Source organism: Rhinolophus hipposideros, assembly GCF_964194185.1.
Source record: "Rhinolophus hipposideros genome assembly, chromosome: 4".
In the NCBI taxonomy this organism is placed as follows: domain Eukaryota; kingdom Metazoa; phylum Chordata; class Mammalia; order Chiroptera; family Rhinolophidae; genus Rhinolophus; species Rhinolophus hipposideros.
The window spans coordinates 53,464,532-53,480,447 of record NC_138050.1 but is presented as its reverse complement, the minus strand read 5'-3'; the positions used below and the strand labels follow the sequence as shown (position 1 = coordinate 53,480,447).

Sequence of the window (15,916 nt, the reverse complement as noted above, 5' to 3'; positions counted from 1 at the left end):
ACTGTGTCAGGAACTTAAGAATCTTCAACAGCTCCAAAGCTGAATAATGGCTTCTACGATGGTCAAACTGGTCTCATCTTTGCTGCAAGCAAACCCAGAGAGGTCAAAGCTAAGCTCTGCTTTGCCTATAGGTCCAAGGCCATTTGATCCACATCACCCCCCAAAAATGGGAAACTGAGCAGTGGGTAGCTGAGTTATTTCAGAGGCCTGCGACTAGCACACAGAGAGAGACCAGGCCAGAGTGAAGGAAGACATCAGTTCATATCAGCATCCTTTAGGTCCACAGAAGAAATCAACAAATGCTTACAAAATACTTTATAGGAGACGCAAGCTCAGCTTGGCTGATGTTGGAATATAAATACTAGAGTAAGTATGTAGACGTGGGTTAGCTTGGGCTATGCGGGAAGGAGATCTCAGAGAAAAGAAGTGGATTTTTAATGCTGGGTGGGAATGATTTATCAGCGGAAAAAGGGGAATAAGTGGTTGACCCAACTGTCACCAAGCTCCACAAGTAAACTTCTTTCTAAAAAACTCTGTGCTGAGACACAGTGAACTTTTAAAATCGTCTGATTTATGGCCAAGAAAATAATCAGGACTAGAACTTTACAATTCTTAGGTCTCTTACGTCTAGTGCCACTTTCCAAGTGCCCTGCCTTTCCAACTGCATGTCTATTACACGGGCAGAGAAATAAAGGAAATTTTCGTTGCAGAATGTGCGTGTATAAAGTCACCCAAGAAAAGTAAGAAACAGACTGTTTTCCTCATGAAGGTGTCTGAAAGTTAACTACCTGTGTAGGTTATCCAAGTCTGTACATGAAAACCTAAGTATATCAAACATTCAATAAAAACTTAAAAATTGGCTTTTTAACAAATGGCATTGGGTCAACTGAGTGTTAAACACACACTTTCCATTAAACTCAAATGTACCACTACTAGGTAATTGACCTGCAAGATGAAAATTTATGTTCACACAAAAACCTCTGTGTGAATGTGTATAGTGGCTTTATTCATAATCACCAAAAACTGAAAACAACCTAAATATCCTTCAACTGGTAGCTGGATAACCACATGGTACTACATGCGCGCAACAGAACATCACTCAACAATGAACAGGAATGAACACATGCAACGACACAGATGCATCCCAAGTGCATTAGGCAAAAGAAGCCAGACTCTAAATGCTCCGTACTGAACGAATGTAGAGAAGACAAAACTATAGGGACAGAGCACAGATCAGGGCTGCCAGGGGCTGGAGGGGAGTGAGACAGAGGGACACGGAATTCTTTTAATGATGGAAAGGGTTTGTATTTTGATTGTGGTTGCAGTTACACAACTATGTTTGTCAAAACTCCTAACTTTATACGAAAAGGGGTAAATTTTGCTGCATATAAACAAACATTCAATAAACGTCACTTAAAAATAAAACAAAACCAAGACAATTTTACCAAAAAACCCCAAAAACTATTACCTATGTAAAACTTGTCACCAATTTTTAGATGACAAAGTCAAAAGCTTTTAAAATTCATGTGAGGAAAAAAAAAACTTTCCAGGTATACCAAAATAGCATATTAAATATGAAATACATTATTAAATAGTATTCTACTGCCTGTGATTTAAAGAACAGAACAAGTGAAAAATTCTGAATTAAAGTGGTGGCATATATAGTAGAGGCATGTCTTTCCAGAGTCACTTTTTGGGATTGACGATGAATAAGAATTACATATCAATATTTTTCATCTTTGCCTTCAGCATTTGAAAAATATTGTGCCACTTCCTTTTGGTCTCCATGGTTTCTAATGAGATATTTGTTTTCATTTTGACATTTTTTTTCTGGTTGCTTTCAAGATTTAAAAAACGTTTTTATTAAATTTTTTGGGGTGACATTGGTTAGTAAAATTATATAGGTTTCAAGTGTACTGTTCTATAATACATCATCTATATATTACATTGTGTTGTTCACCACCCAGAGTCAGTTCTCCTGCCATCACCATATATTTGACCCTCTTTACCCTCTTCTACCAACCCCGTCCCCTTATTTTTAACTTGTCCCTTAATTTTTAGAATTTATGGTATGTCTTCACATGGGTTTCTTTAGATTTATCCTGTTTGTGATTCCCTCAGCTTCTGGAATCCACAGGTGTATGTCTATTGCCAATTTGGGGGAGTTTTCAGCCACTATTTCCGCTTATGTTTTGTGAGCCTCACCCTTTCTCTTCTTCCGGGATTCCAATGACAAATGTTCTATCTTTTGTCCCACAGGTCTCTGAGGCTCGGTTCATTTTCATTCAGTCTATTTTCTCTCTGTATTTCAGATTGAGTAATGTTTATTTTTCTGTCTCCTAATTCATGAGTTCCTTCTCCTCTACTTTCCATTCGCCTTTTGAGTCCATCCACTGAGACTGTGATTTTGATTACTGATTTTTTTAAGTTCAGACATGTCCATTTGGTTCTTCTTTAAATACATTTTTGGCAAGGTTCTTATTTTTTTCATTTGTGTTCATAATTGTTCAATGAAGCATTCTTATAATGGCTGCTTTAAAATCTTTATCAGAAACTCTAACATCAATGTCATCTCAGAGTTGGCAGCTACTGATTGTCTTTTTTGATTCAGTTTGAGATCTTCTTGGTTCCTGTATAATTTTTTTATTGAAACTTGGACGTTTTCCTACCGTGTTATGAGATTCTGGATTTTTCATAAACCTTCCATTTTAGCTGGCTCCCTCTGATGCCATCCTGGAGGGGCTGAGGGGGGTTAGGGCAGGCATTGCCTCTTTCCTGACAGGTGGACACAGAAGTCCAAGTTCCACACATAGTGTCCACTCGCAGCATAAAGTGGGAGGGTTGTTGATTGTCGCCTGGTGGAGATGAGTGCGACTACCTCCTTAGTCTTCTCTGACACTACCCTGAATGTCTGGCTTCTTCAGCTCCAAGTATCAGATACATGAGGCAAAAAGAAAACCCAGGGAGCTTACCACTGGGTCATTCTTTGGATCTCAAGGTCCCTGGCCAGTCTGCCTTCTTCTCTCCACCTTTCAGAGTCTTACGTTTGTGTTGTACATAACATTCATAGTTTTTAGCTATAATTAGTAGGAAGACAAGGGAAAAGTACATCTGCTCCATCTATCCAGAAGCAGAAGTCCTGATGTGTTATTCTTCAGTGCTAAATAGATTTTTAATGATACCAACGTCAAAAGAGATGAGTTCCTCAAGAGGTGTTTTAAGGACAGATATAATTAATGCCACAGACCAGTGCTTCCTTACCATGCACACAGTGGCCTAATTTTAGCTGCATTATGGGGCTCATGAGAACAATATTTTACAACAATTTTATCATTCCAAGTCAATACGTTGTTAAGAAAATAAAACCACTAATTTCAGCCTCTCCAAATTTTTCCCATTGCTTTCAACAATTTCATTCAGCAAAAACTTAGCTTAAAAAATATTGTAAAGTAAAATGCTAGATTCTATAGAGAACATAAAAATGAATGAAACCCAATCATCTCTCTAGGAGTTTGTACATCAGAGGAATGACAAAAGGGTAACAAAAATAAATAAAAGTCAGAATTCAATAAGGAACACCAGGTCACTTTGTAGCACAGTCTGGAGGACGGAGGAATTGTTTCTCTGCTACAATGACCAAGAACTACTTCATAAAATAAGTGACATTGAAAGATGGGATAAAATTGAAGTTGGACATCTCCAGGCAAGGGGACATTCCCAGAGAAAGAGACCATAAACAAATGTGAGAACAGAGGGAAGACAGGCATATGTGATGACACACAAATACAGGCACACCTTAGAGATACTGCAGGTTTGGTTCCAGAATTCAGTTGCAATAAAGCAAATATCACAATAAAGCAAGTCACATTAATTTTTCGGTTTCCCGGTGAATAAAAGTTATGTTTATACTATACTGTAGTCTATGTACAATAGTGTTGTAGTCAGTGTACAATAGCGTTATGCCTAAAAAGCAACGTACACACCTCAATTAAAAAAACTTTATTGCTAAAAATGCTAACCATCATCTGAGCCTTCAGTGAGTCATAATCTTTTTGCTGATGGAGGGTCTTGCCTCAATGTTGATGAAAACACAGTGTCTATGAAGCACAACAAAGTGAAGCGGGAGAAAATAAGGTATGCCTCTAGTACACACAGCTAACCTCTAAGCACCTGTCTGGGTTAACAAAGGAGGAAAGATAATCCAGGAAGGCTGAGAGGGCCTTTGATCGAGGATGTCGACTGGATCCAGAGGCCCGAAAGAAACACCCCCTCAGCAGTTTACAGAAGAGACAGGAGTCTGGGCCAGCAGGGGGTGAAATGAACACTGGAACCTGCCTAGGCCAATGGACATACAACGGCAGGACCATGAAAATCTGTCATCACAGTGATGGAGCCGTTACTCTAAGAATAAAGTTGTTTAAACGCTTGTGTGTAAAATTTCTTTTTCACAGAGAGGGAAGTTATGTGAAGTCTCAAAGAAGCAAAAGTGGCACGTTCAATCTGGAATTCATCAAGTTTCTATTTCTCCTACGAACCTAAAAATAGGGCATAAAATCATCTTCCAGAGACATTACATGTGATTCAGGTATTAGTTAAGGAATGTGGTTGACCTTAACCAGTTAAATTCTCCTAAATCAACGCCACACTAATGAGCCTCAAATACCTCTTCCCACCCCCAGAATCCTTGACGCCCCCTCCAGGAGGACTCTGGGCTGACCTCCCAGCACGTGCAGTCGCTCACAGGCGTCCTTTGTCCTCTGAAATCTCTCAGTATAATGGCACTTTGTCTGCCTTGCTGAACCCAGAACACTCGATTTCTTCCACCTATCGTAATACTCACATTCATATTCAAGCCACTGTTTTTGGTCCAGAAAGCTAAAGAATTCTGCAAAGGAGGCCTTGCACCCAACGGGCGCCCATTCAGTCTTCAGGAGCAATAAAAATGTGGACCCACCTACAGAGACACGACCCACCGACAATGATGTGGGCCCTCTTACAACACAGGCTTCACAGGTGGAGCGTCCGGATTCCAAACCTAAACTAAGACTTATTTCCAAGAATGTTTTTCAGTAGATGCGCATGCTCATCTTAAATCCAGGCCCCCACCCTCACCCCAGTGTAGCTCAGTGTGGACACGCAGAGGAGAAACTTGAGAGCTGCTTGTTGAGTTTAATTGAACCATGGGTCCCTCCATCACTGAATGTTAAACTCTTGAGAATTTCTATACTACCGAAAAGACGTTTAGAGAAGTGTTTTCCCCTTTATATGGTCTAAACCAGGGATCAGCAAACTGTTTCTGCAAAGGGTCAGATAGTAAATGTTTTTGTCTTTCTGTGCTACATGGTTTCTGTTGCAACAATTCAGCTCCGCTGCTGCAATGGGAAAGCAGCCACACATAGTAGGCCAATGTAACTTTATTACAACAATCGGTGAGGGCCTAGGTCTGCCCTCTGATCAAAGAAAAGGGATATAATCCACCAGAGGCTGTCGTGTCACACAACTACTGATCGTCGCACTGAGAGTCACCATGTGAGGACCTCCAAAACCACTCAGCAGCCGCACTAATATCATGAGAACCAGCTCAAATCCGAGTCCTCCACTCCTGGCTCCACATTTTCCTCAGGCTGTCTACCCACTCCTGTGCCAATCTCTCAAGTCTTTTAAAAACACGCAGTCCTCACAGCCAGTCCAAAGGATCAACGGTCAGTCACCGAGGTCCCTGTCAGAGAGAGCTGCTCTCCACAACACTGCCGCCTTTCCAACCTGAAGTAACATCGCTTTGGCCAGAGCATCCCCCCCCCCCCCCCGATTCCCTGGATCTAGAAGCAGCTGCCTTTTGTGGGCTGTGGCTGTGCCTTCTGCACAGAGTGGAAGCAAGAGCGATGGGGGGACTCAGGGTCCTCACATGGACGGCTCGTCTCCTCTGGCATCTGCAGTTGTGTGTCACCCCATCCTTCACAGATGCTCCCCCTGGGCCAGCACAGCTATTCACAGGACTGAAGCCCTCGGTTCTGCCACAGGCAGCCACGTCCTCTCAGCTAACTTCACAGGTATGAGCAATTATATTCTCCCTCGTCCAGGCACCATGATTTCATAACCTGCAACTCTAGTATCATCTCCTGGGTTGCACTAAAGTTATTCAAGAGAAAGATCTTAAACCAACAGCTCTGAATTTCCCTTCTCTTCTACCTCTCCATTTATTGCAGGATTATTTGTTAGGGAGCCACCCAAGCCTCTTTTCCCTTATGTGACATGCTTGGTGGTGGCACTCATTGTCCTAATACCCAGGGCCAGGAAAGGATTGTTTATTTAGCAAACACTAAAACAACATACTTCCTCGTTCCAGGTGCTATTCCACAGCCCATTGCCAATATTAACTCATTGATTCCAAACAACACTCTAGGTGGGTGCTACAGTGGTCCCCAGTTTATAGATAAGGAAAATGAGGTGAGAGAGGTGACACAGCCCCAGACTCACACATGTGGTCAACGGCTCTGGTCAGCAGAACAAGGACACCCCCCCACCCAAAGATGTCCCAATCCCTGGAGCCTGTGAATATACTGGTACATGGCAAGGGGGAACTAAGGTTGCAGCAAATTGAAATTGCTAACCAGCTGACCTTAAAATAAAATTATCCTGGATTACCAGGATGAGCCCAATGTAATCACAGGAGTCTTTTATTTATTTATTTTAAGGAGGGAGCAGCTCACAGCAGCCCATGTGGGGATCAAACCGGTAACCTTGGTGTTATTAGCACCACGCTCTAACCAACTGAGCTAAATGTAGGAGAGGTCTTTTAAATGTAGGAGAGAGAGGCATGACAGTCAGGGTCCAAATGATGTGATGAGAGAAAGACTCCACCAGCCACTCCTGGCTTTGAAGATAGAAGTTGAAGAAACCACAAGTTGCGGGCAGGCCCCAGAACCTGTGAAAGGCAAAGAAACAGGTTCTTCCCTAGGGCCTCCGGAAAAGAGTATATGTAGTCCTTCAGACACCTTGATTTTTGCCTGGTGAGACCCATTTAGGACTTCTGACCTGGCTTTTATTTTTGTAAGCCACTACGCTTGTGGTATTTGTTACAGCAGCAGTAGGAAACTGAAACAGATTTTTATACTGGGAGTGGGATGCCGCTGTAATGCAGGTAGAAGTGGCTTTGGAATTGGGCAACAGGCAGAGGCTGGAAGAATGTGAGAAGCATGATAAGAGGAGCCTATATTGCCTTGAGTTGAGTGTTATAAATATGGATGTTACCAACGCTGCTAGTGAGGATGAGAAACCTGTATCATCTTACAGACTACCTCAAGCAGTGTGAACAGACTACAGGGAGAAATATGGGTGTGAAGGGCGCTGCCAGCAAGGGCTCGGATGGACATGAGAAATGTTACTGAAAGTGTCAGAAAACGGTCTTCCTGAAACATACTGGGGATGCAAACATGAGTCACGTTGTCCCATCTTTGAGGGGCTACCTCCTTGAGGAATGAGGGATAAATGCAGAGGGGGCATCAAGCCTCTCAGCCTCTGGTGATGGGGTCTCTTAAGGCACCCTGTCACTTTCTCATCAACCCTCTTTATTGTCTTCAAAACAATGATCAGAGGTGAAATGATACCACTTATTTCTTTGTTGGCCTCTCCCCTTCCTCTGGAATTTAAAGGCACGGAGCAACAAACCTGTCTAGCTTGTTCACTGCTGCAGAATGGGGCTTGGAACAGTACCTGGCGGGCTCACAGCAGTGCCTCAGTTTACATTTGCTAAACAATGGGCATCTTTTTAGACTGCTCAGACCAACCAAAGAGCGACAGAGAGGAGGTGGTGCTAAGTTCTGCTGGTGTTCTGTCTCATCTCTGAGCAACCTCCTTTTGCTTCTGGGATCTACCAACCCATATGTGGTGACTGCCTCACATCAGACTGCCCAACTAGGCAAGGGTTGGAGCCACGAGGGTACAATGGAAGGACATGGGCTGCACCTGGACAAACCAAGTCTGAATCCCACTCAACTTCTACCAGCTCTGTCTCCCCCTCTTTAACATGCAAACTGTTCACACCTCCCTCTGAAGGAATCTTGTGTCAAATGAATAAGATCCTACTTACCAGCCTAACAAATTTCCTCCCCTCCCTGGCTCCACCGACCAGTCTGCCCTACAGGCAGCCAAGTCCTTTCAGCTAACTTCACAGTACAAAAGCAAAAGCAAAACAGAAACGCTGACCCCTTACTATGGTGTTTACAATTAAACATCCTAACACCCCCACATCCCCACATTCTCACCCCACCCACCTGCGTGACCAAGAGCAGCATTAAAAATCATTGCCTTCTAGCCAGTCCTCATCCTACTGCCTTCATTATGAAAACTAAAATGAACACAACTTAGAAAACAATGTCTGTGGAATACAAAGAAAGTTTAGAGTTTGACAAAAGGAGGAAAAAAGTAGGATCCCTTAAAAGTTAAACTTTTGACTTTCCAACAGTAATTAACGAAAAGGTATCTATTCCTAGCTCTCCTTTCCCTCCAAGTGCCCATAGCCCCACAGTCACCGAGAGTCAGTCACAGAGGTAGCCTGTGTGACTGTTGACCCTGAGCCTCGGTCACCCTGAGCATGTGTACACAGGAGGTCTGTGATGTGGAGAAAGGGTCTGCCCCGCCCCCATAGCCCCGGGAGCCTGACTGAGCTCATACTTGGGGTTCCAGGAACAAGAAAGCAGCAGCTTAGGCAGACAGGAAATGAGTCGCCACCCCTGGGAGCCTAACAAGGTATCCGGGAGATCTCATCATCTGTATTACCAAATCCTCTGGTGATCCAGATTCTGGCTACATTGGGGCCTTGTCACTGAAGAGGAAAGTGGCTAGTTGTAACTACCCTGCTACTTCATACCCTAAATGCTGGCGATGCTGGCTCTGACACCTAAAGTCAGCTCCTGTTCCAGAAACACCACACCTTGTAACAAGCAGGTTCTCGGAGAAGCCATGAGGTTCTCAGGACTCTCCATTTGGGTCACCCAATGCCAATTCTGCATCATCCTTTTGTAAAACAAGGACAGCAGTTAAGTTCACTCGGTCAACAAAAGAAGCAAAAGGCCAGCCTTCCTTGTCCAAAACAAGCAAACAAGTCCTGTTCATTTGATTCCGTTTGATTTCTAGAGTTTGTGTTCCATCGCTGCCAAATGTTTAGTGCTAGACAATCAGCTTAAGCAGTCAAGTATCTTTGAGAAACCTCACTTTGCAGCCTGGAGCTGGAGAAAAGAGCAGGGAAGGGTACATTAGTACCTGGAAAATGCTGTTTTCACTGCATGATTGCAAATAAATTAGTCAAGACATTACCTGCCACAACAAAAAAGACAGCAATAAACAAAAAGGAGGAAGGATGAAGGAGATGTACTTCAGTAGACTTCATTAATTCAATTTTAAATAGAGAATTAGTTAAAAAGTTGTTTAGCAGACTGGTGCACCCAAGTTGGCAATTTAAAAATTCTAGACAGGATCTGTGGGTATCTATATCATTTTTAAAGTGCTGACAAAAAAAAAAATCAGACCTTAAAGTATCAGGCCTCTAAAAAGTCACACTCATTGAAAACGTGCCATACAAGTTACAGTTTCATTTCCTTACAGTATCTTATTCTTTTTTCATGGGGAAGGAAATATATTTCCTTCTATATATTCTATTGTAACACCATCACTGCCAGTGTAATTTTGCAGTTAACAAACTGAAAGCTTGAATCAAGATCTTCTAAGGTGTACTTTTTTTTTCTCAGTTGTACTTTTGAAAAATCAAAATACTACACACACTAAAAACAACTGATTACCGATCATAAAAATGCTTCTACAGAAAATCACTTCAAACCCCCATAATATATGTGAGCTGAGATCCAGCAGATGATAAAGAAACTGGAAAATGCAGATATACTAGGGAGTAAGAGAGGAGAGACTTGAGTTCTGTTTCTTACTTTCCTAACTAAACCTTGCTGGGAAAGGCTCCGTGCCTCAGTTTCCTCTTTCGTAAAACAGGGGGTAATCATACTGGCTTTGCTTACCCCTCAAGGTTGTTATGGATGTCAGCTCAGATTATGCTTGTGAGAGTACTTAAGTGAGTCTCGTTACTACTAGCAGGGTCTGCGCAGGCCTGTGACACCGGAGCCAGATACTGCCATAGGAGCCAGACGCTGTCATAGGGAACACAGGTGACACAGGTCCTCTCTTCAGAGCCAGGGGTACCTTTAAAGTGTCAGCTGGATTGTCACTAAACGCACGAGTAGCTGAACAGTGTTTCCCAACCAGCAGAGGAGAACAAGTGGGAACAGAGGGTCAAGGGTGGCGGCGCACTGTGACTGGCGGCCTGATTCCCGAGATGGGGTCACCTGGCATGGGAGGGAGGGACCCGCACTGGAGGGGGAGGCCTGCCCCGGGGGGTCCCCGTGCCTACGGAGCCTTGTAGGACTCCGGCCCTGCGGGACCCCGGCCCCGGGGGGAAACGTGCCCTGGGGGCCCTGCCTTGGAGGCCCCTGCCTTGGAGGACGCCGCTCTCGGGCGGGAAGCCCCCGCCCGCCCCCCGCCCGGTCCCTGCGGAGCTCCGGGGCGCTGTGGGCCCGGGCAGCGCCAGCCCTGTACCTGCGGTGTCCCAAATGGAGATGTTGAAGGAGCGCCACTGCTTCAGGTAGAAGGCGCCGCCCACCGTGCTGACCGTGTCGGGGAAGCGCCGCTCCATGTACCTCTGCAGCAGCGACGTCTTTCCCACGTTCATGTCCCCCAAAAGCACGATCTTCCCGTCGGGCTTCCTCATCTTCCCACGAGAAGACTCCCCGCGCCCGTGCGCCCGGGAGCAACCGGCCACCTCCCGCGACACCGCTCCAACCGGGATCGCCCCGACCCTAGACTGCTCGGACCCCGGACTCGCGGGGATCCTGAACTTGCGGGGACCCGCCGGGACCTTCCGGTTCGGACGCCCGGGAGCGCGGAAGAAGAAGCGCGTGTCAGCGACCGCGAAGAGCTGAGGACTCGTCCAGGGCGCTCGTCCAGGGCGCCCACGACTCGCCCGGGCCCGCCCGCCCCCGCTCCGGGCCCCGCCCGCCCCCGCTCCGGGCCCCGCCCGCCCCCGCTCCGGGCCCCGCCCGCCCCCGCTCCGGGCCCCGCTTCCCGGCCCGCCCCCGGCGTTCCCGACTCCCTGCCCGGGCCTCCCCGGGGGCCCCGGCCCGCCCCGCCCCCCGCCCCTCCCGGCCCCGCCCCTCGGCCACTCGCAGCCACCCGCCCCCGCCCGTGCCCCCCTCCCGTCCCCGCCGCCCCCTGCTCACCTGTTCAGACCCAGGGACGCGCCCCCCGGCGGCGCCGGACGCCCAGGGCACCAGTGACTGGAGCCTCGAGTTCTTCGGGGAGTAATGGGGGCTCCTTCCCGGTGCAATCCACCCAGCTGTGTCGATTTCCTTATCTCCGTGTGTGCAAATGTGGCCACTCGTCAAGGTCTTTATAAAAGTTTACCTTAAATAAGCATCTGTGAAAACCCATCCTGAGACTCTTGACAATTAATGCTTAGAAAACTGGGGAGGAAGGGTCACTGACTTTAGGAGGAGCGATTTCTATGGTCCGTTTTTGTTTTGTTCACTTTTGGAAGAAATCGTTTATGCTCCGTTACTCTGAAAAGTAGGCAGCCATTGCCATTTAAAACTTTGGAGTGCAAGCTTGACGGTGGCGGTTGCATGACTACTAGCAAAATTTTTCCTCCTTCCTATTTTAATAGAGTCAACCTTGAATGCCTCTAAGCTATTCAACGTGTGGGATTTGGTATTTATTTTAGAGAAAATGCCGATGCACAACTCGCGCTGTAGTTTGAACACCGGTAGGCGGTGTGTGCTGGAGGCCGCTGTGTGCCCTGACCATTCCCTGTAAGAAGGGAGTGGGACAGCTGGCCTGCTTAAGTAGGAGCTCTGAGACTCAGGTGGGGCCGAGGAGTACAGGCATCTCGTCCACCGCACATCTCACACGTAGAAGGTTACTGTTAGACAGACCTTTTGTAACTACGGATGAGTCAGAAAAGGAGTTAATAAGAAGAACCTGGGAACTAACAGGAATAAGCTTAAAGATTAACCACTTAGCTCTGAGTCCCCCAGCTAGCACTACACCTGAAGGCTGACAAACACCAGGCACTCCACATGCAGGTGACAACCTTCTCTGAAGGGGCCAGCCGCCACCATAAACACCTGCAAGATGACAAGCACCCTACTCCTGCAGAGAAAAGGATGAAACTCCAGCTAAACAGCAACCCTCTGCAGCTGTTTATTCCAGACTCTACACCACACAATTCGTCTGCCAGTGCTCCTCTCCTTACTACCTGTGGCAGTCGTCTTCTCTAGACACTGCCATGGGCATCCTCATTGCCGAAATTTCAATAAACCTTTTTGGCTTTCCTACTTCTCTGAGTCTCGTGAATACTTTTGCATCCTGCAATCCACCAGGAGTATTCTAAACCAATACAATTACTGCTTTCTCTGTTGAGAGACCTGCCATACTCCCTATTTCCTACTCCACAAATTGGAAATCTGTTCCCTACATACACACCCTTTTTACAGTAGCTCTCCCACCCCCCTTTCCTTTTTATGGCCCTATCCTGCTTTATTTTCTTGCCACTATCTAAATTTGTATTCTTTATTCATATGTTCAGCTGTGTAATCTCCCTCTCTAGAATGTAAGCTCCATGAGAAAGGGACTTTTTCTGTTTTGCTCACCACTGTGCGTGGTGAAGAGTATCTAGCACATAATAGTTGCTCAAGAAAGTTTTGAGTTAGGAAAGAATGGATGAATTCACCATCCTGCAAACACATCACAAACAACAGTTTACCTTACCTGAAAAGCCTCCCAGTCCTACATCCATGTTGATGGGCCTAGACACTCCATGGGTCAGCCCAAGTCCCCCTGCTCAAATCCCTCCCCCTCTGTGAGCACTTTCATATTCCTTTCTCTGTGTTTCCAACACCCTGTCAGCCTCTTTGTGCAGTTTTGCCCCCTGAAGATTACTAACTGGCTTATTAATTATCTCCTCTAGTAATTTAAAAATCCCTAGGGACAGGGAGCATGTTTTAAGCGAATTCTGTATCCCATCCAGCTTACTACACCTTTCTCAGCACACTCCATCATTCAATAACTATGAGAATGTAAGCCAATGGGGGCCGGATCTTCGTGTTTTGTTCTCTGGTGTTTTCCAAGTGCCTAGAACAGGAGCATAGTCCATGCTCAATCAATGCCTATTTGAATACATTTGTTGGTTAACTGAATGTTGTCTCCACTTGAAAAACTATTGCGTTCAGAGCAGTGTTGGGGGGTGGGGGTGGGAAACTGTCCAGCATATAGAATTCAGTCAGAGAGATTCGTTTAAAAATAAATTAAAAGTATACAGCACTTGAAAAACACTAAATTTAACCAGGAAAATGTCTCCAAATTTCCACCACTCTTAAAACTGCCTTAAAGACCTTCAATGGTCTTATTCATATCAGGAAGCAGTACTGAGGAAGGAGGTAAGCTTAGGGTTAAGATTCTGTTTAAACTAGCTACTCACATGCCAAGTACCATGTTTATTTTGCCTGGATTTAAACCACTGGCCTAACAGGCTAATCCTTTTTCCAATTGCTAGATGAAATGTGCCCAAGGCCAAGAAAATTATATAGTTTGATTTTTTTTTTTTTGAGATGCAAACTAAGTAATTCAGGGTCTACAGTTGAAATAAAAAAAGTTTTTTAATGTGGTTGCTTCTCTCGGATTTCGTAAAGTAGCTCGGGAGCTTTCCTAGGTACTTTGTTGTAGAACAATTCTACCTTTTAGACTACTTTCAAAACAAAAAACAAACAAAAAAAAACCAACAACCCTGCCTGTCTATCATGTATTCATTCAGCAGAAAGGAATTGAAGCACTTATCCCCACCTATGGATAGAGCAGTGAGAAAGGCAGCCTACAAAATAAACAAGCAAAATGTATAGTGTCCTAAATGGTGATTAAATATTAGATGGAGAAAAATAGAACAGGAAGGTAGATATAGAATGAGGCCTGAGGGTGGATGCAGGGGGGTTCAATTTTAAGATAGATAGATAGATTATATTGATATATATGTATTTCCACCAAGCATCAGAATGAGGTGAGGAGTTAAACATGCAGTTAACTAGAAGAAGAAAGATTCAGGTAGAGAGAGCAGTGAGTGCAAAGGCCCTGGGGCAGAAGCCTGCTGGGGGATTCTATGGGTCACAGGGAGGTCACAGCACTGAGCAGGAGAGGGAGGGTGAACTGGAGGAAGGGAATGGATGGGCAGAGGTCATTAGGGCCTATGGATTGTCAGAGGGCTGTGGCTTACCCTCTGAATGGGGTGAAAGGATGCTGAAGGATTTTGAGCAAAGGTGAGACATGACCTGTCCTAAACAATGTCACCTGCCTATTGTGTTGAGGTGGCCATGTCAAATGCAGGGACATCAGCGAGAGACAGTAGTGGCTTGGATCAGTGTGATAACAGTATTCAGAGTTGTTTACATTTGGGATCTATTTTGAAGGTGGAACCTACAGGATTTGGTATAGATTACATGTGGAATAAAATGAGTGAGGGGGGAGGGAGAGGGAAAAGAAGGAAGAGAGGGAGGGAATGGAAAGAGAGAGGAACCAAGGACCAGCACCTGGAAAAATGGGGTACCACATACACCTTCATCAACACTGGAGTAAGAGCAATCCATCTCCAGAGCAGGGCATGACTGACATTTTGGACCGAATAACTCTTGGCTGTGGTGGCCGTCCTGTGGATGTTTACCGGCATTTTTGGCCTCTACCTACCAAATAACAGAAGTAACACTATCCCCCCTAAACCCCCATTGTGACAACCATTAAATGTGCCAGACACTGGCAAATGTCCCCTGAGGGCCAAAATTGCCTTCGGTTGAGAAACATTGCTGCAAAATAATACCACTGCAAGTTAAAATTTATCATTAAATGTTTTCAAAGTGACCATCACTCAGTAGTTATTTTGAAACATACCTCATGAGATGTTTATAATATTGTGGAAATCTCCTATTTGTCGCCACAAAATAGTAACGACTATTTATTAGTCAGCTACTATGTGTTGGGTCCATTAGACATATAATCTCTTGTGCTCATAGGATTGCTTAAAGTAGATTCCTGATTAGGGAAATCACAGCTGAGTGTAAGTAACTTTCTCAGGGTCACACAGCTGGCTTGTGTCTAATCTTAAAGCCCCACCATGCACCATGTCATCTGGACAATGACCCCAACATTTACATCCATAAAATATTAATTTCTTTCTCTTTAGTTCACATCTGCGGGACCCACATCTACTTAAGAACAAAAATGATTTGTATATGAAATGATGTACTCTACATGACCCACAGGTGCCTAAATATGCTACTTCTCATAGGACAGATAGAGCAGGTGTGGCTGTTATATCCTAAAATGTAAGGAGACGTTTTGGGCACTTGTCCAGTCATTTCCATAAACCAAACTCCTACTGATGGAATTACTGGGTCAAGCATGTGTACTGGAGGTGCCAAAAAAAAGTATACAAGTGGATATTTTGGTCAACGTTGCTCAAACAGTAGTTCACCATAATCAGAAGTGTGTGGACGCTATTGGTAACCACTTGGAGCACCTCTTGTCATTGCAGAAGTCAAATGTGACCTGTGTTCATCTTTTGTTATCGGTATATATTGAGTATTACAATTTTAATTTCCTTTCTTAAAATGTGTGTACATTTTTTGGCGCCCTTTGTATATTGTGTCAGTTAGGATTAGGTTCTCATTGAGAGGGACAGAATGCCCCAAATAACTGGAGTTTTAAAAAGATAGACATTTATTTCTTTCTCACAAAATAGTTCTGAGGTAAACCATCAAGGGGCTGGCCTGGCGGTCTGTTCTACAAAATCCTCAGGACACTTTCCAACTTACAGCTC

At 44.9% G+C, this 15,916-nt stretch overlaps 1 protein-coding gene across 1 annotated transcript in view; it reads right to left on the bottom strand.

Annotated features, from left to right (window-relative positions):
* Positions 1 to 11,025, bottom strand: part of RAB20 (RAB20, member RAS oncogene family) — a 27,342-nt gene extending 16,317 nt beyond the window's left edge. Inside the window, exon 1 of the mRNA XM_081046766.1 lies at positions 10,600 to 11,025. Within this exon, the coding sequence (XP_080902892.1) occupies positions 10,600 to 10,771 (172 nt within the window). The 5' untranslated portion in view covers positions 10,772 to 11,025. The remainder of the gene's footprint in view (positions 1 to 10,599) is intronic.
* Between the last annotated feature and the right edge of the window lie 4,891 nt (positions 11,026 to 15,916).